The 21,338-nt window shown below is 37.2% G+C and overlaps 1 protein-coding gene across 1 annotated transcript in view; it reads right to left on the bottom strand.

Annotated features, from left to right (window-relative positions):
• Window positions 1–4,559: 4,559 nt before the first annotated feature.
• Window positions 4,560–21,338, bottom strand: part of LOC581085 (protogenin B) — a 46,139-nt gene continuing 29,360 nt past the window's right edge. The window contains exons 6-19 of the mRNA XM_030972948.1: window positions 20,514–20,819; window positions 19,277–19,405; window positions 17,759–17,917; window positions 16,512–16,617; window positions 15,436–15,641; window positions 14,329–14,535; window positions 13,781–13,876; window positions 12,828–13,002; window positions 11,068–11,195; window positions 10,268–10,444; window positions 9,506–9,643; window positions 8,653–8,767; window positions 7,447–7,606; window positions 4,560–7,221 (exon numbers count right to left, since the gene is read on the bottom strand). Coding sequence (XP_030828808.1) covers window positions 6,589–7,221; window positions 7,447–7,606; window positions 8,653–8,767; window positions 9,506–9,643; window positions 10,268–10,444; window positions 11,068–11,195; window positions 12,828–13,002; window positions 13,781–13,876; window positions 14,329–14,535; window positions 15,436–15,641; window positions 16,512–16,617; window positions 17,759–17,917; window positions 19,277–19,405; window positions 20,514–20,819 — 2,735 coding nt within the window. The 3' untranslated portion in view covers window positions 4,560–6,588. The remainder of the gene's footprint in view (window positions 7,222–7,446; window positions 7,607–8,652; window positions 8,768–9,505; window positions 9,644–10,267; window positions 10,445–11,067; window positions 11,196–12,827; window positions 13,003–13,780; window positions 13,877–14,328; window positions 14,536–15,435; window positions 15,642–16,511; window positions 16,618–17,758; window positions 17,918–19,276; window positions 19,406–20,513; window positions 20,820–21,338) is intronic.

The following is a 21,338-nucleotide window of genomic DNA, read 5'->3' as shown; positions in this document are numbered from 1 at the left end:
GAATGATGAGTGAACACCTCGGGTTTGAGCACATTTCACAGCTCAGCAATCAGTCATTTTACTTCCTCAATCTATCCCACTTAGATTTAATCATTGGCGAAACTTCTCATATTAAAGGAAATGAACACTGTTGAATCTCACACATTTCTTATCCCATTTATAGGTCAAAGACCATCATAATCATCCCACCCTCCATGTGGACCGTCATATTAGATGTAAAATGAAAATAATACAGCAACCCTGAAATGACCTACTCTCAGAAGGGACTAAAACATCATCCTTGGAACAAGCAAAAAAACACCTCTAGAATACACATGACAAACAAAAACCAAATGAAAATATATATAATCTATATACAAAATATATGAAAAGCATGTTTTCGTATAAACTTCAAAATCCTGTCTTACAGAAATATCCCTGATTTTCAATCTGAGAAAAAGTTTTCCAATAAAATGGGCATGCATCCTTTTTTACATGCTTTTGTTCATGAGGCAAACACAGTCACGAAAACACACAAAATAATTATCTGGTATGTAAACAGCACAGGACACTAAGTGTTCAAATGATAAAGGTTTCTCATAACACTAAAGGCTTCTATCATTACAATTACAAGTAGGAGTTCCTCCTTTATCTCATAAAAACATCATCATATTGCAGTGATTTAAAAAAAGGACTTGTTGTATGTGATGTTTAACTTGAATTTCATTCTTTAAAAAAAAAAAATCGTCTTTAAACAAAAAATAATGAACATGTCCCTAAAACATTTTTGTATTCAATTACTGAAAAAGATTAATTCATGCAGCATACATTCAATAAAAATTGACAATATCTTGACTTAAAGAGACCAAATAAATCAAATTTGTACAGCATCATATCAGCCCCTACCATTTATGCACTTTCACAATAAAAATACCATCAACTAAACAAATTTAAACAAAGTTTTCTTTTACACCATTAGATACTTATCCCATTCAGCAATATTCTTACATGGACTCATTACAGTTAATGACATGATTAGTTGCAGCACTATAGACCACCAAAGTGGGGTTCAATCACATTGAAAAAATACATGCAGCATATCTATTTATAAAAATAAATAAAGGGAGAAAAAAATAAAAAATCATGGATACTTTTCCATGAAATTCTCTTTTACATAACAACGAATGCTTTTTACAATTATTCATAATCTAAGCATGGGAAAGTAAAAAGAGATGAATCGTGGTAAGAATAACTAAAAAGTACTAAAAACGATGGACTCTCCTAAACAGATCACTTCCACTAATTTACACAATTTAAAGGAGAAAACTACAAAAAGCAAAAGAGCAAATCATTGGCGAGGCAATCATTTGACCAAAGAAAATATGGTCTAGTTAATATTTTGTGTTAATGGCACAATACAATTCATGATTTAAAGCACATGCTGAGACGATTCTACGAGTAGGTCTATACCATACTACCATTGATGCAGCATATATATATATATATATATATACACTAACACTTTAATTTATCTTTGACCAGAACCATGATTAGAAACCTACATTACACGCTGGCAAATATCAAACCATGCTGAAATTCTGTATGTATTTAAGGACAAATTTCACGAACTTCTGGGAGAATGTTATTCATACCAATAACAATTCCACTCCATTTGTCCTTTGTTTTACACTTAAATTTTTTTTTTAAATTAAAACTATTCACAGCATAATAATGATTTTTATTTACTTCCTATTGAGAAAGTATAATAACATGATTTTATAGGGTCTAGTTTGAAGTACATATTCCAAAGATGAACCATTATGGTACCAGATTAGAATTGAATCCCTCGGATGTTCTTGAGAAATTGCAATAAAAAGACGATGGGACAGATGTAGATGACACCAAAATAAACTATGACAACACATAATTTAGCATAACATGTTAAGCATTTCTCCATTTCTATCTACTACGACTACTTGCAAAACAAAATTAGACGAATGTGTCGAGTTTTATGAATCTATTCCGAGTTGGCTGAAAATAACATGTACCGGTAATGAGATGCTTTTCCAAAGTCAGAGGGGAAGATTTGTTTACAATATCACTACATATTAGCAATTTTGTAACAATATGTTTTCGGTCTCTAAAAGTATTTCACCAATAACTTTTTTTGTTATCAGTACCTCACCATCAAGCTATTCCATTTCCCCAAGGTGGTAATGTAGAAATTCTAATCACTGTGAAATGGCCATGTCATTACAATGACCATATTCATTCCCCGCTCACATTACCATAACGGCTATTTACAATTTGTGCAATGTGAAATATATGAGCCAATATTTCCTAATCTATTATCCATCATTCTATTAATCTCTCTCTCACTCACTCACAGACACACACACACACACTCTTTCTCTCTCTTGAATGAACATCTAGCATGTCAACAACTGCACCATTAAACCTATGAATATATGCCTACCGGTACTCAATACAGTTTGCAAAAGATAAAAAGTGAGAGAAAAAAAACTACCCTATAGCCAAACATACATGTATAAAGATGAATAAATAGCAGTTTATATTTGCAACACACATAATAGGTTGCTCTTTTTTGTTTCCTGAATCTGTTGCAAGTCTTATATATACTTATATGTGTGCATGTATATATACATATATATATATATACTTGGCCACATTTCACAAAGTGAACACTTTCCCTTTTTTTCTCTTTGCCCCCCCCCCCCCCCCCAACAACATAAGAGGTAGATCATTGAAAATTACATTTTAGCCTTCAAAAACTGCCAACAAATAAAAGAAAGTAAAGAAAAAACCTGATGCCTGAGCTGACTTTACAATTACATTGATCAATTTACTGTATATTACCATATAACTACAAAGGTGTCGATTGCAGCAATAATTCTAATTTTTATTTTTTCAACATATGGCAACATTCTTGCATGTATTTTTAAAAATTATTCTATCAAACCCTACCAAAATATGATACCGGTAATCATTTAAAGGTGTTAATTGCAGCAATAATTTTAATTGGATTTTTCAGCATATGGTTATTCTATCAAACCTACCAAAATATGATAATAATTTAAAGGTGTCAATTGCAGCAATAATTCTAATTTGATTTTTCAACATATGGCCACAATCATGCATGTATTTTTCATTATTCTATTCAACCTACCAAAATATAATAATCAATTTACTGTATATGACCATATACCTACAAAGGTGTCAATAGCAGCGATAATTCTAATATTAATATTCAACGTACGGCCACATTCACGCATGCATTCACAATCATTATATTCAAACTACCAAAACATAATAATCAAAACTACTTTAAATTAGAAATTTACTTTCAAGATGTATTATTTTGAAATTCCACAAGATAATAGAAAGTGCAATTTCTACCAAATGTATCCCTAACACCCACCATCACTACAGGGGGGGGGGGGGGTGTCAATTGTACAGGAGTATAAATTGAATTCATACTCCTGTACTAGGATTGACAAAGTAATGATAAGCAATCTTGAGCATATTATTAACTGCAATATTTACCATTGATATTTAGTAACAGTGCACGTGAATCTATAGTCCATGAATCTTCAATTCTTGACATGAAAAAAAAAATAACACCAACAAACATACTGGAGAGATAGAAACAACTCCACCAAAAATCACCTTCAAAGCCCTAAATATATACATTATTCCACAAAAATCATGGGCACGCTCCTTTCATCAATTTACACAATTATTGAACCATTGAATTCATGGCGAACATTCAACAAACTACAAGCTTTGTAAGAGTCCCATTTATTGTTTGAAATGAGGATTTCTTTCACCCATTTTATCGTTTCTTTTATCTACAGTTTGAGGTAGTTTTTTTACTCCATAAAACATCCCAAAAGATAACAAGAAAATATTGTGGTCTTCCAATGGCCACCATCATCTATCAATTGAGATACAGTTTTATCATTACATCACATTTGCATCAATACATAAGTAAGTGGGACCATAGGCCTTCTATGATTGGTGCGTTTCTTTCACTCATTTAGTTTGTTTTAATTTTGACAGATAGAGGAGGGGGAGGGGAGGGGGAGGGGAGGGAGGGGAGGAGGGGGAGGGTTGGAGCGAACATGTTCGATTAATGTTTTTTCAATCTCTCTCTCTAAGTTTGAAGCACAAGGGGGGCGGGGTGTTATTAGGCAATCGCTATCTTTTTAATATTCTGGAGTGAATTTCAAGGATTCAAATGTACAGTAACACCACATTAAGAACTTTTCTATAAAAACAGGTTTCCCTCATTTTTTTCTTGATTTCTTTTTATCTTTTACCCATCATAGAATGATTAATCAATCGACAAGCACTGTCTGAAAAGTCGCAAGTCATTTTTTTATTTCAATGATGGCTGTTTTTCTCCAGAGTCTGGTTTGAGAAAGATTTCTAGAAACCCTCGTTGCTGTTTTCATTACCCAAAGACTCCTGAATGAATACAAAGATAAGAATAAAACTCGAAAAACAAATCCTGATGTAGTAGAAAGGCAAAGTCATTTGGTGGATATCTGTCTGTTTTCTTATAGAGGTAGAACTTGTCTATATTTGATGTATCTAATCTAAATCTCCAAACAATAATTTTTTTTAAGTTCTCATTTTTCTGTGATATGACAAGTAGGAATAGGTAAATGTGTATAGAATATTCGCTGACGTCCTAGAGAGCATTAGAATTGGAAAATTAAAAGTTTGAAAATCATTTTTTGTTTACAATGATAGTTGTTTTACTCAGAGAATAGGATGACACTGGTTTGAGACGGAAGATTTCCAGAAACCCTTGTTGCTGTTTTCTTTGCCCAAAGACTGCCGAATGAATACAAAGATGAGAATGAAACTCAAAAACAAATCCTGATGTAGTAGAAAGGCAATGTCATTTGGTGGTAATCTTTCTCTTTTATAATAGAGGTAGAAAGTGTCTACATTTGATGCTTCTAATCAAAAACTCCAAACTGTAATAAACATTTTTTTTCTCTCTATTTTGTGTTATATGACAAGTAGGAAGAGGTAAATTTGTATAGAACATTAGCTGACAGCCTAGAAAGCATTAGGATTGGGAAACCAATCAAAGCAAGGTAGATCCTTAACAATGCCATTGGCATGTGAATATAACAAATGACATGATGAGTTAAAAACAAGAATCTTCTCCCAAAACAGGTAGATAAGCATAACTGCCAACACTTGTAATAGAAGTGTACATAATGTCATGCAAATAATGGTTGTATGAATATCCAACCAGGACCAAATGAGTGCATGATTGCGCAACGTATTCTGTGTATATTATTCAATGCACTGTGTAAGCTCCTTGGTATGTACCACTGAACTTAAACACTCTGGATAGCAAGCGCAACAAGGCAATCTTCCCATGCAAGATAGACTGTGTGTACATGCATCCCACCGATTTCATTTTTTTTTTAAGTTTGGCATTGCGCCATGTATTATGTCTGTATTCATAGCATACAGGCATATTTGCGCTCATTTTCATATTTCTTGAAGGTGCATTCATAATTTTGTACAGAGGGTCTGAAATTCTTATTTATGATGAAGTTTAGTAATAGTTGGCAGCTATGGATAAGGTTAAGCTTCTTTGAGGTCCTGAAGCCAATATTCCCAAATTGCATCATTTACACTCTTCTAATGGACTTCCACTACAGATATAAACGCTATCCTTGAAACTAAAACAATAATTTCAGGAAATACCCAATATATTTTGTAGAAATAAGAGAGGTAATATTTGCTTGATTAGTTGCTCCAATCAAGAAATAAATGCTGGATGGAAAGTTCATATGTTCATTCATTTTGTTCTTCTTCACTGTCTTCAAATATTATATTAACTGTTATCAATAGATCTTTTTTAAGATACATGTAAATGTATGAAGAAGGGGGATTTCATTCATTATTCGTCTTTCTCCAATAGCTGGTTTTATCCCTCACATTTCAAAGCAAACGCACGACGAATTTTCTCACTCCAAGGAAAGGACAATCATGTTGAGGTTGAAGAATTAAAGCTCCCAGCATGTTTGAATACAACAAATAACATGATCATGAGATAAGGTGTTGGGCTGTGTCCATGCACGTACCTACCTTCCTATGGAAGCATTGTGGCTTTTGAGTAGTCCATTGAGGTCAGTTTGAGGTAATATACTACGATAACATTTTCTACTCACTCACTCTCTTTAAAATCTTCTATATCTCACTCTTTCTTTCAATCTCTTCTTTTTCAAAGGAGCTCGATCGATCCTCTTTGAACGAATCAAAATTAAAGTTGACACAGATCCGCTGCCACGAACTGAAGGTGACTCCTCATCACCACGGCTCCTTCGCATGTTTGAATCCTAAGGAAAGCACACCACTACTCCTTAATATCACGGTAAACCACACATCAGATGTTTGATCGTTAGACGTTCGCGTGTCCACCTCAGATGAACACACAGGTAGAGTTGCCAGCAGAGTGTGTAAACAATTACCAAACACTTAGAAAAGATAACATTTACTCTACGCCCTGATAAAAAAAGAAATCCAAGTTTTTTTCCCTGCAAGTTCTAAATCTTGACTTTACGCATAGGTGACATCCCCACTACAGAGGTAGAGTGCCTTGGAGTTGAAGTCTGGATTAGTCCCTTCTTGATCACTGTGAAAACTTGTTTTCCTGCTGAGGTAGGTACTGGGATCAACTGCATGCCCAGTGTTTGAACCGGCATCGTCAGGATCGTCACCGATCTCCCAGTCTATGTCACCGTCCATTCCGCTATCGCTGTTGGTGCCCCGGTACGAGGCTGGGCGCGGCGGTGAATCTGTGCCCGAGCCATCCGGGAGGTTTTGTTCTTGTAGCAGTGCTACGTGCGACTCGTCTATCACTGAGGTAGATGCAAGGTCTGGATGGACCAAACACTGGTGGGTGGATGTTTCTGCAACCTTTGCGACGATGTCTTGCTGGCTGCTCCCACTACTCGTTGTCGCTTCAGGGCAGAAAGTTAGGGGTTGAGAGGAGCATTGAGAAGGGGATTCCTGATGGCTTGTGCTGGCCAGATGAGGTAGACTGGACTCCTGATGCTGTTGCTGTGTATGAGGTGGTATCTTACTGGTGGTGGTGCTGTTATTAACGGTGAGTGTGGTTCCATTGAGGTAGCCAAAGTGAGGCTTGGTGAGACTGAGGTCATGCAGTAACGGTTCTCTACTTTTCGGGTCCTGTCGCAAAATAACATTTTGAAAAGATTAAAGTCATTGGATTCAGGGTACATTAAAAAATAGATACAAGAGATTTAAATGACCAATTTGATATTCACAATTTTAAAATAGCAAGAATAATGAAAACCCTGGACATTGCTATTTATAAGCTATCACAAAAACGAAATGGATCTTATATTGTATTGCCCAATAATGGAAAAAACATAAGGAACATGTAAATCTTACTTCTTGATCGTTGCAGAGCTGATGCTGCAAGACTGCTGATTGTGGGAGTGGACTATAAAGCTGTGTTTCTACTGTTTTTGTTTCTCCTAACTCTATGCCTGGCATCGGTCTCTCTTCTTGTTTGGTTACGCAGAACTTGTGGTGACAGGTGCAATCTCTCCTTCAGGGCAAAAAAAAAGCATCTTCAATTAACACATATGACGCTGGCTGGCTGGGTATCATGTAGCAAATGCATCCTATGACACAACACACATTACTACTTCAATCATCTCCTTATCAACATTTTCTATAATCCTGCACGTCTCTGTCCCATTACCCATTCATATAGTTTGTCATCTCAAAAAAAAACCACATAAAATAAATTCACCCTATGATACAGACAAACAACCATGTATGCATCATCTGCCCACCATGGTATAAGGTAACATTATGATCCTTGCATGTACTATTTTTATTGGCCTTTCTAACAGGTGACTTGTCTACAGATAGCGCCATTTTTTGACAACTCAAAGTCTCCAAGTACAGTCTCTTAACTTGACACTTAAAGATAAACATTTTCGAAAAGACTACAGCCCTGGTTCAAAGGCCCATGTAAATGACGGTCAGCATTCCAGGGCCTCGTAACATAAAACTCAACTCGCTATCATTTGTACAAAGATCACTCTGTATCTCCATTCTTGCTACGATTGATTTTATCTTTCTTGGAACATGAAACTGATTGTAATAATTATCGATTCTAAAAATATGATTGATTGATTGATTGAGGAAAATAAATCAAATTAAACTCATTTGAAGATACACGGCCCACACGAAACTTACAACCACGCACGACACACTTCCAATGCAGGAATGTCCATTCCTCATACAGTTTTTTTTCCATATTAGGACATATAGTTTATTTACAAGTAGGCATTTTCTGGTCATTTTGGTATTATTGGAGTTTCATTCTTTTTGAGAATATTTTTCTCTTCAAGTATGTTTTAACCTTAGTTTTCTATTGACTTTGTGATCAAAATAACATTTAAGGGCAGTTGTTTGACGTGCAGTATGTTTTTTTTAATTTGTTTTAATTTAAATTATTAAAATTATTATTTAAAAAAACGTATTTTGTGAAGAAAAAAACGTAATTTGGATGAAAAAACTGAATAATTCCAGCTCTGAATGACTGATGAAAGTCCATCAATGCAAACTATAGTGTAGACCTACCTGTGTCTGAAGAGAAGCAGTAGTGTACAGATCATGATACAGAGCGTCGCAAGCACAATCCCAACCACAATTCCTTTCTCCAAATCATTCACCAGCTCTGGGTATGGGGTTTTATCTGCAAGAGATGAAAATTAGTTGGAAACTATATTAACAGTGTCCTGAAAAGCAAATGAAATTATGAATTTAAAATCAGATCTGCTTCATAATGAGCCAAACTGGTACCAAAAAGTTTAAGTAAAAAACAGGATTACGAAGAACATCTTCTAAAACTTGCATCATAAGCTTCTTGCACATCATACATTCAGTACAAAATTCTAACAATCTCCTACTAGAGTTCAGGGAAAACGAGGTTAAGCTGTTGTTACATGACATTTCCTAAACCAAACAAACCTCATGGAGATTAGTTGGCAAAGAGCCCATTTTCGGTGTTAAGCCATAACAAGTCTCCAAGCTTAAAGAGCAATCCAAACCCTTGTTAAGTGTTCATTTGTATGAAAGCAACAAAAAGAAGAGAAACAGAATGGCGAAAGTTTGAAAAAATCAGACAAAAAAGAAGAAAGTTAAGAAAGTTTCATACATGAGATCACCAAGTCTATGCAAATCTCAAATTGGCAGTTTGGTCAGTGGAATGTGACGAGATCACGGACAACTCTCCCGTTTCTCGTGTACCAAAATATCATTCAAAAAAAAATAGCCTCACTGCAAATTATAATTACATAAAGATACATTTCTATATCTTAAAATACACACAATTAAGCGAGTGCGCATAGAGGCATTTGTCACTTTTTTCACACCACTTGCCACCGATGTACACGTGAGATGATTTATATATGAACAGGGCTTTAACACTTACTTGGGGGCTCCTGAACCCTTACAATGTAGGTGACTCTTGATGATCTTGGACCCTTTCCTACGCTGGTAAATGCCTCTACCGTGAAAGCATAGTGATGTCCAGACTTAAGATTGTGGAATACTGCTTGCAGAGTAGTACCTAAAACAAAGCAATTAAATAAGAAATAACCATAGCAATATCACATTCCACCAGGTAAAACTCACATTTGTAACTTTATACATAGCACTCAGGAGAGATAGCACGATGATTTAAGAAACTAGCTCCTAAAATCAGAGTATATTGAACCTTTGATCTTATAGAAAGCACTCAGGAGAAGGCATGATTTGGTAACAAAATGTTTGCAAAAATGGAGTCATATCTCAACGTTAGAAAAAATGAAGGCATGATTTTGTGTGGGAAATGGCCCAGTATTTCAAGTCTTTCCAACGATACAGAAGTCAGAGTCTTTCAGAATATCTGTTAGGCCTATTTTGTTAACAGATCCTCATAAGATGAACAACAATTTGCACTGCCACCAAACGCTCCAGACGTTGTTTAGTCCAACTCTCATATAGGGTTGGGTAGCGATTAGGTTTGAGGTTCATCTTACAGCTAAGGGTAGGATTAGATTCAGTATAGTTTAGAATTTGATAAATGTAAGAATATTTGTTGACACCCCCCCCCCCCCTCCCCCCCTCCCCTCTCTATTTCAAAATGTAAAACAAGGTACAGGTGCACATGGACTGCTAAAAAAATGTCTGTGTATTACCCTGCCACACCTACCATTGGTTACTATGGTAGCATTATCTCGATGCGGATGGGATGCATTCAGGGCCTGGCAGGTGACGTGGTATGTAGTGATGATACCGTTAGGATACCTAGGTGGTTGCCATTCTACCAGCACAGCTCCAGGCGATTCATCGGGTGTGATCAGACTCACATCAGTAGGTGCAGACGGGACTGAATAGAATGAATGAATGAAGATTGTAATCAGCTGTCTTGCTTCCGAAAAGGATGTCATTTTAATTCATTGCGTTACATCTTGAGGTACAACATGCTTTCATATCTTGCCAATATGTATTTCATTTGTATTTTCAGAGAACCAAGTCGAAGAATATAACTTTTAACGCACGGACTGCATAGAGAATATTAATTTCATAAGAACTCCACAAAGTGTTCTCCATTTTATGTAAGATCAAACTTGAATACAAGAATTTTAACGACATATAGCTTATTCCTAGGACAATTTCAAATCCCAAGGACAAAGATAAAAGTATAGTTTAAATGTTGGTGTTTTCTATTACTGCTTTTGATTGTTATAGCCTTTCTTTCAACCATATGTGTGGTTAATTCAGCAAAGCAAATGGTAGGCACATTAATGTGAGAGTATCTACATAGTGTGGAACCTCCTTTAGAATTGATGTGTAATGTAAAATTTATAGTTTCCACTATCCATTGTCACTTGTTATACACAAGCCCTCTGTAATAAACTCTCCAAATCACTGAAAATTAATAAGAGTAAGAATATTTTGTTTTCATGAATTTATCGCCTTTACATTGAAACACCACAGAAACCGACTTACTATCTTCCCTTGTTTTCCTCCAAATAGGAGAAGTGTAGTCGCTGTCCATACCGTTCCCATGAGCTTTCACAGTAATCCTGTACTCCGTGAATGCCTCCAAATTCGTCAACTCTATCGAGCATGTTGGGCTATGGAAGTAGAAAATGGGGAAAATTAGGAACGTTAGTACCAGTATCAGATCACATTTGAAAATTAATAACAATTTTCCTTCTTCAACTATGGAACAATGTTCTAGTCATGAACCCTATCTAGCCCGGGGGGGGGGGGGGGGGGGGGGGGGGGGGGGGGGGCTTTAGAATTTTTCGCGATAATTTTTCAACGCAAAAAATCTTGCACTGAAATTTTGTAACTTTTTTCTTCGAGTCTCGCGCATCTTTTGAAAGAATTTTTTCGAAAATCGAAGACCTACCATTACAAAGTCACGTGTCCTTTTGTCTTTGCATGTCATCCCGAAAATCGCTCATTTTTGTGATTTGTGTACAAAACATATGGAAATCTCATTTTTCAAATAAAGAGATAAAACATTGGTTATTTGGTCTTGTTTATAGTTTAGGTATTCATTTTGGGGTCAAATTAGTTGAATTATAGTTGGAAATAAAATAAAACAACAAAAACAATAAAATACATAAGTTTAAAAAACAGAGAAATACATAAGAAATTATCAAAACAATAGATAACATAAGGACTAACCCTGGTTTTTCAATTTTTTGTGTTGTATTATTATTCCAAATGGTCTAACAAATATAAGTAGTGAGAAATAATGCTTAAATATGAATAATGTCTGAATTATGGGCAAAAATGTGAATTTTATGACCTTATTTGCATAAATTACCATAAATATGCAAATGAGTGAATTTTTCAAAAAATTGAAATTACTATAGTATTCTATACACTTCGCTTGACATGCATGCAAATTTTTGCGGCGATCGGGCGTTTCATGACCGAGATCATAGGGGGGGGGGCCTTAGAAGCCCCCCCCCCCCCCCCCACATTTGGTCTGTTTGGAACCAGAAGGGTGTGAACTCTGTATTATAGTATATGAGTTACAGCCTTCTGGCTCCAAGCAGACGATTCAAAAGAAGTCTAAATACCAGGAAGGTCCAATCCAGGACACATTACAGGCTCTTTTACTGATCAATTTCTATTTTGGATTTTTTTTTTTCCCCTTCTTTTTTTCCCTTCAATATTCTCTCGATCTCGATTTCCTCGTCATCTCTTGCTTTGGTCTTGCTACCTCTAGCCAGCCTGGCTTCACTCGTTGAATATTATATCGTTTTTCTTAAGATAAGGTTGAGTTCTGGTCATGCGATTGCAGTGTAAAGAAACAGTGTGGAAATGATCAGAAAAGGTTGATCATCTAGCATATAAGTATTGGTGTATACTGCGAGGTTCTGGAATCATCAAAATGATAAGAAATTGGCCCAGTCACTGTACACAAAAAGATGTATATGGGACTACACAGACGTGTGGCATAAAAATCCATCCTGATTTTTATGCTTTTACATGCCATATTTATAATATTGAGGCATTTGAAGAGCCATGCTTTTCAGGGAATATTTTTAATCTGATGTTCTTCTAAACTTGCATAATAACAATGATAACGCTCACAAAATATTTTTTCACCTCTTCCCAGAACTCAACCTTCTATTTAAGTGTATATCTTTTGGTTCAATTTCATTGTAAATCAACCATAATGAGTTTCTGAACTTTACGGGTTGATGTTTTTAAACCTAAGAAATAATAAATAAATAAATACTAACCTGAATGTCTCTGCTGTCTTAGCATGGGAGTTCTTGGTTGGCTCAGCAAGAATTGAGTAGTAGGAGATAGTGATGGATGTTTGTGGAGGCTCCCATTGTACATTGATGGCCTTGGGTGACACAGATTGGGCTCGGACATTATACGGTCGGAGCAAGATGAATTGCCGGCTTGAAGCTGCTCAGACAAGGAGGGACGGGAGAGAAAAAACAGATTCAAATATTTAATGTTAGGATGAGTTGGGACAGTCCAACTTGCTAATACAGTCAAACCTGCTTTAGTAACCACCTGTCTACAAGGACCACATTTTTTGTTTCCTTGAAAATGGTTTCTCATTGAAACATGTACTCAAGGAACCTGTCTACAAAGACCACTTTTTGTGTTTCCCTTGGGCGGTTGCTGTAGACAGGTTTGACTGTATTAGAATTTGACCCAAGATACAGAGAAATGACCTGGGCATTAATCTTGTTTAAATGAAATAGTTTTGGTGTGTAACACCATTTAATGCAACTAAATATTTGTTCAATCAGATTAACACTTTCTTACCTTGAAATGTATACTTCACTCAATGATTCTTGGCAATTTAAAATGTCTAAATGAGCAGAGTATAAAATAAAAGCAGAAGAATTACAAAATTATGTTACAGAGCCTCTAATTTCTTTCTCTTGTATCTGGGAAGAGTGTTTTGATTATGACCTCCCTTCATATTTTTATTGGTTTGAGTCAACTCCAAGTCACTTCTTTTGTAATCACTTTTTAAATTATTATGAGACTGAGTAGCACAAAATTTTAACACGCTTTTAGACCTACACAAGCAGTTGTACTGTACAGTAACATTCTGCAATAATATGAAATATCTGATATAGATGGGAGAAAATGAACTAGGACGATACTCTCCGACTTTTCAAACTTAAAAAACACATATGACAACTAAAAACCTGGAAAGGTCACTTACGATCAATACGTGGCATCTGAAATGCAATAGAGGTCACATGACCATCTCCACACTCGTTCCATCCTTGCATCACAAGATTGTATGCTGTCTGTCGTTCTGTACAATGGGGAAAACAAGAATGTGTGCATTTTGACAAATGAATCCAATTGTGACACTAATGAAAAGAAAGCCATGTGCGATATTTTGGTAAGCTCCCAATTTTCTCAATTACTTTGAGTGAATGATTAAAACAAACAAAAATGTACACATGGATAGCTATGAGTGATAATGTATTTACTTGCTTTTGTGTTGCACATTTGATATTCATGATTGACGCATCTGTTCATTTTTAATTTGTGTATATGGGGAGAACCACAGGAGCACTTCTTCAATGAACGCTCTTCACTCCTCTTCCCCCTCCCTTCCCCTCCCACTCCCCCTCCCTACCCCTCCCACCCCCTCCCTACCCCTATTACAACAGTACTGACTAACAAGGAGAGAAGGATATATCCTCCAGAAATTACTTGCATGTCTCGGGAGGGACAGCTAGAAAATGAATGCTCACTCACCTAGCCCTCCAAGGATGACCGTCCTGGCGTCCCTGAGGAACATCCTCATCTGCTGCGACCCATCGTTGTAAGAGGTCAGGGTCATCTTGAAACCATGGATGTTTGACCCTTCACCCCCTAAGGTATCCTTGGACGCCGAGACTGACCACTTGATCTCTACAGCAGTGGCATTGATGACCTGATGGACGATGAGCAGCGATGTAGCAACTGCAAGATAAGACGAGTATCGTTTTAGATTTTGGTTGGGAAATTGGCAATTGAAGAGGGAAGGCTCATTCTTTGAATAGAAGTAATGCTAAATCATACCAACTTAGCACTTGGCTTTGGGGATCTTCACCTGTTTCTAATCTTTAGAATCATAAAATTATGTGTACCACTTCCTTCCAAGTTACAATATCTACGTAATTTTGTTATTCTCAACAAGTTATTACACTAACGATACTTAAGACCATCAAAATATATTTCTCAACTATATTTTCAAATTGAGACGAACAGTGAGTGAGATTTCACAGACTAACCAATATCCCATATGCAGGTTATCCTCCAAACGCATTTGATAAATCGTTACATTCCGTATAGACCTTTCCACTCTAAAACTCAGGAATGCTTGTTCTTCCCTAAGCTCAATATTAAGTGGGGGGGGGGGATGAAGAACCTTTGCTCGTGCATGGTCTTAGCTGTGGAATACGCTCCCTCAAGAGATTTGTAACAGCAGATCAATTGAACTGTTCAAAAACAATCTTAAACCATACATATATCTATATAATTTGGCATAAAATTTATCATTCTTTCATTTTCATATGTCTCTTACTATTGTTCTATAACTATATGGTGAAGATGCTTTTATACGATTTCCTTTTTCTTCTTCAATAAGTGCACCTTGAGCATTTGATTTCAAGTAGATTTGATGCCTTACGAATCTCATATATTATCAACATTGAAGTGGGTAGACATCAAGGACCATTCTTACTGTATTTTTCAATTTTGCTGACTTTGAGTTCATTGTCCTATGAAATGCTCCCGATCCACACTAAAGAAATGATTCTGAAACCTCTATATTCATAATTCTACACTAAAAAAGTGAATTATCAGGTATTATGGTCTTACGGGTGCAATTTCTCATGTCCATGGTGCGGATGCCCAACCACTGAGAGTCCGGTCCGAACCCAGGACTGGTCGCGGCGGCCATCTTGACGGCGTATCGTGTAGCAGCCTCAAGGTTATTGAGGACCATGGAGTTGATTCCTGCAGCCTTCTCAAAGCAGTTATAACTCCCATCAATGGCTGCCTCTTGCTTGTAACAGATCTTGTACCTGAAAGGAAGATACACAAAGAAGTGGTAATTGCTTGTCAATAATGCAACTTTATATCTCTCTTTATGTCCCCTGCTTTTTAAAGATCTGCTATGCTTTGCTCTCATTGTGATTCAAACTTAGAACAAGAAAGAGAGAAAAAAGTCTTGTTTGTTGCAATATCAAATCTATACTAATTATTCAAAAAAGGAATACATTTTCCTCTATCACAATGCTTCTTAAAAATCCATACACTGAAATGCCAACCTCTTGACACGAAAAAACAACAGACAGAGTATCCTAAAAAAAAAACAGATTTTGGAGAGAAAAATCAGATTTTCACGATACCTCGACACTACCACTGGCCCGTCAGTCCTGGGTCAGCAAAGTTTCAGAAAAATATTTGCTCTTTCATTAAAATTTAATGAGAAAATAGTAAAGCAAAGTTTTTGTTGGGGTTGCGGGGGTTTACTTGTACATGTTTCTATGGGATTCCGCTGTTTTTATGGGGGGTTTTTTGTGTTTTTTTTGGAAAAAAATATGGAAAATCGTATTTTAAGATTTTAAGATCGTATTTCACTCCGTACTAAATACGATTTAATCGTACTGGTTGGCATGTATGATACAGGCAAAGATAAATGCAAGCATAAAGCTTGGGGGAAGATGCCCAATAGTACTGGTATTCTTTTCATTAATTACTTTACAAACGATTTCTCTATAATCTTTCCCACCATTTGTAATTGCTTAATAAATGACCTCATGTTAGAGCGCGCTATCCACTCACTTTCATATGTAAACAGATGCCAATCTCACACAAGGAAACATCACTGTACACAATGAGAAATCAATCAACATTACAACTGTCTTATGGATAAGATAGAAATGTCTTACATATGCACATGTCCATTGCTATCTTCTAATAGTAGAGGTAGCCACGAGATGTTAAGGCTGAATGGACTGCTACTAGTCAGCCAGAACCATGGGGCACTGTCTGGGACTGTATGGGATGAGAGTAAAAGTACATCACTTGAGACATTTTCATTCAAAGGCACTTTTCTCTCTCTCTCTCTCTCTCTGCAGATGTTTGCTTAATGCAGGTTTACTACAAAAGAAAGAGAAAATTATGTTTATTCTAAAGTAAAGCCCTTTGCACCAGGAAAAGATTAAGATTTTTGGCTAGTCTGATAAAGAACAGAATTAGGATATGATTGTTTGATAGGAAAGTATTAAGTTTTTATTACCCACTTGTTTAATTCCTGAAATGTGAATTCCATCACATCTGACATCTACTTCCAATTTAGTTCAGTAGAAGTTAATACAAGCTGAGAGAAGTTACTACCTCCGTGGGTGATGATTGTTTACCCCCTGCCCCCCCCTCCCCCAACGATCTATTGAACTCTCCTTTCCCCCTCACCCGCCCTCCCCCTCCCACCCTAAACATTTCCGATCTGGCCTACCCACCTACTTACAGATCTGCTTGATGGAAGCATAGAGAGGCTTGGTGACGAAACTACCATCATGGAGAATGAATGCTGAACCTTCTTCTCCTCCTAAACTCTCCTCTCCTCCCCTCCCCTCCCCCCCCCCCCCCTCCCTTCACTCCCCACCCCCTCCCGCCCTCAACATGACTCATCTGAACTATCTTCTCATAGGTCTCCTTGATGGCAGCATAGAAAGGCTTGGTGACAAAACTACCATCATGGAAGATGAATGCAGAACTTTCTTCTCCTCCTAAACTCTCCTCTCTTCCCCTCCCCTCCCCCCCCCCCCTCCTCCCTCCCTTCTCCAACCCACCCTCAACTATCTCCTCATAGGTCTCCCTGATGGAAGCATTGAGAGGCTTGGTGACAAAACTGCCATCATGGAAGATGAATGCAGAACTTTCTTCTCCTCCTAAACTCTCCTAAACTCTGCTAAACTCTCCTCTCCTCCCCTCTCCTCCCCCCCCCCTCCCTTCCTTCCCCAACCCACCGTCAACTATCTCCTCATAGGTATCCCTGATGGAAGCATAGAGAGGCTTGGTGACAAAACTACCATCATGGAAGATAAATGCTGAACCTTCTTCTCCTCTCCCTCCCTTCCCTCTACTCCCCACCCCCACCCCCATTTAACAAAACTCCTCTGGCCTATCTACTTACAGGTCTCCTTGGTGGAAGCATAGACAGGCTCTGTGAGATTACTGCCACCATGAGTGATAAATGTCTTCACTTGGATGGTGTAGTTAGTATAGGGCTGCAGCTGACCTAATACCACTTCTGTGTCATTCATACGGGCTACCTCGGCTGCCCATGAACCATCTGGAATTTGGCAACGTTTATAAAGTTACAAACATCTTAATAAAAATAAGTTTATAACAATCATGCCTGTCGTAAAATGATGAAACTGGTACTCGAGAGACCCTCTATTCATCATAATGGCTATAAATAATTTCCAAAAACTCGATGAGGTAAATATACAAACATATTATCATAATGTCATATGCACTACACAGACAGAATAGTCTTATTATCATTGTTACACCTCGGCTGAAAACTGGACTGAAAAGAATGTAACATAGCTTCTTCCTATACAGTACACATTCAATAGACCGGGGTTAAGAGAGGCAATTGTAAATAAATGTCTTAGTATACAAAAACAAAAACCCACTTAGCCAGGAATCGAGCTGTAAACCTCTCAATGCAACTATGTGAATTAACCATACTGCCTCGATACATCACATCTGAATTGGGGGAAAAGGTTGATTTGCATCAGAGACAGATAGTGAAAATTATATACCTCACTTAAGAAATTCAGCCATCTGATTGGTCGAAATTGCATTCATAAACTTTAACTATTTCTGTAAAATTCCCAGTAACCATGGTTACCGGGAAAATAGTTCAGTCTCCATGGTTACCCCATAGGTTTACATGTTAAAAAATGGTTTGAGCGATCGAGGATACTGTACGTGTGCGAAGAATTGGTCGGTATTTTCATACAAGACAATTCCAAACAAGACAAAAATGGCTCAAAAACTCTCCCAAGATTTCAACTTATCAAATGCAAGACTCGCTGACAGCAAGAACAACAAAAAGGGTACGTGAAATTATCCATAAACATGTTCGTTTAGTTGCTGAAAAGCATAGACGTAGACTCTAGACGAAAATAGATCTAGTTGTCAGGGTGTCTGATCGCGCACCCGATGTTGTGTGTTAAAATTCTTCTCATAGAGTCTGCACGCAATGCAGTCGCTATGCAGTCTACGTGCATTGCGCGACCATGCAAAAAAAGTTTTGTTTTTTTTCAATTCGAGATTCAAACCTTTATCTGTTGTGATCCTGAAGGTGATACTCAATAAGTGAGGTGTCATATGAAAGCGCAGGTTCTTCTCCATATTACCCACAGGGCCGGCCCACCCCCAAAATTGTAAAAATATCTTGCTTAGACTAGAATCTAGATCTAGTCTACTCTCAAAGATACACTCATAAAAAACAACTGTGCAGATAAACTAGAGAAAGGCCAAGGTGGTGTCATTAGTTGACTTTTTTTGTTTTCGGCATATAAAAGTATTCATGACTGCTTTAATATTCGAGAAATAGTTGTTTTTATACGCTCTCGGGAAGGTTACAATTGGGCTATTGCCCGAGGCGTTCATTAATACTATACTATTAACTATTTACCTGGTGTTGGGTAGTAGTAAATGGAGTAGCCTTTGACATCTGGCTGTGGCACAGGTTTCCATCTCACTGTGATGGAGTGGCTATCACTCACAATGGCAGTCACATTATTCGGTCGGAACGGCCTGTTCTCTGCACACCATGAAAAACAGTTTAGAAAAGAGACTGTCAGAAAATGAGCAAAAGCTAATCAAGGCGGTTGAACCTAGTACATTAATAAGTAATGAAGTCACTGATCATAATTTATTTTAGAAAAGGTATTGACAAGAGAAATGCTACATCTGGGACCAGTTAAAGATAAACTTGAGTTCTGGTAAAAAAAGAAAATGAATTCTCACAGAATCTAACGAAACTTACACTGAATGTTCAAGATTTCAAATAAATGTCATGTACCAAACAATTTTGGAAGAAAATGTATACTGGCTGAGTAATGAGCATAGAAAGATAAGGAAATCAGGGTAGTACCAGCCCCGACAACATGTGTGTTGTCCCATGTACAGCTTTCTGTGTAAGTGATTGTTACTGTACCAAGACTCTGCCAAATTTATGATGATTTTGATGACTCCAGAACCTTGCATTACACACCATTACTTACATGCTATATGATCAACTTTTCTGATCCATTCCACACCTTTTCTTTCACAATGCAATCGCATTACCAGAACTCAAGTTTATCTTTAAGGTTGGTAATATTGGAATAAGATTTACAATAAAGGAGCAACATCGTAGATGTACTTGAGAATACAATGATTTGAATTATAATCTAACAGAAAACACAGAAGTCCTGAATAAATAAACAAGGCTCATACTAAAGAATTGTTCACATATGGCGTAGTAATATTAATAATAATATTAAATTTTTATATAGCGCTTAATACAAATGTCTCTAAGTGCTTTACAAATATACTATTACCCCAGTCTTTGGATTCAGTGCTTGCCCGCACACAATGTGTGCACAATCTCCACTCCCTGGAGAGCATTCCAGCCAGGCATTACATGACGCTCAAAAACTGTTTGACCAACAATGACGGTCGCATCCTACTGGGTACCGATTAACACCTGGGTGGAGAGTAGCAAGTGCAGGTTAATATCTTGCCAAAGGATATTAGTGCCGTGTCGGGATTCGAACCCTCGACCTTCGCATCTCCAAGTCAAGCGCCTTATACCACCCGACCACGACACTCCCAGTAGGAGACAGATTCACCCACCTCCTTTCATACCATTATCATAGATGACCCACCTGGCACTTTGACATTGAAGAACATAGCTCCCGACACAGTCCCTGCCTCGTTAGTAGCGACGCATTGGTAGACGCCAATGTCCTCAACCATGGAGTTCCAGATGACCAGCATGCTACGCACCATCTCACCCGCATGACCCCTGATAGGGGTCGTTTGGCTGACCCGCCCCTTGATAGGGACCAGTTCACCATCCTTGTACCATGTGACGATGGGAGGGGGTTTCCCGCCCACAAAGCAGGTCATACGCCCAGTCACACTTTCACTCTTCTCTTTATCCTCGACAGGTAACCGGAAGTAGGGCGGCTCTGTAATCATCAATACATGATTTATTTAAATAAATATTTTGTTTAACTAGATGATTTCAGATGAGTATTAAATATGCTTTTGCACAGTAGGGCCTAAAATGAATTGCTGTTTGATTACTTTTGCCAAATATACAGATGTACTGATATATATCAAATAAGACGTAATTAGTACTAGGCTATATATCTACAATCTTTACTAAATATTTCAGCCAATAAATTACTCTTGTTGATTTCTTGTCAATTTGTTCTGGCCTGTAATCTGCAAAGCTTGCTATTGTTCCACACCTACTCGTGTAGATTTCACATCTAAATGAACAGGTGTTTCCTTTGTAATATACAACCTGTCGATCAAAGAGACCTAATGTGCCTGGTACCTATTTCTCTGTGAACCGGCATACATTCAATATAAATAGGTGGTGTCGGACACAATCGATATTCACATGTACTTAAATACTCTCTGCAGAATAGCTGAGAAAATGATATTTTTGTTATTTTTATTCTTTCTGGAGTATACAGCAT

The sequence above is a fragment of the Strongylocentrotus purpuratus genome, unplaced genomic scaffold (genome assembly GCF_000002235.5).
Source record: "Strongylocentrotus purpuratus isolate Spur 01 unplaced genomic scaffold, Spur_5.0 spur5_scaffold_6, whole genome shotgun sequence".
Taxonomy (NCBI): Eukaryota; Metazoa; Echinodermata; class Echinoidea; order Camarodonta; family Strongylocentrotidae; genus Strongylocentrotus; species Strongylocentrotus purpuratus.
This window is presented reverse-complemented; position numbering and strand designations above follow the sequence as displayed.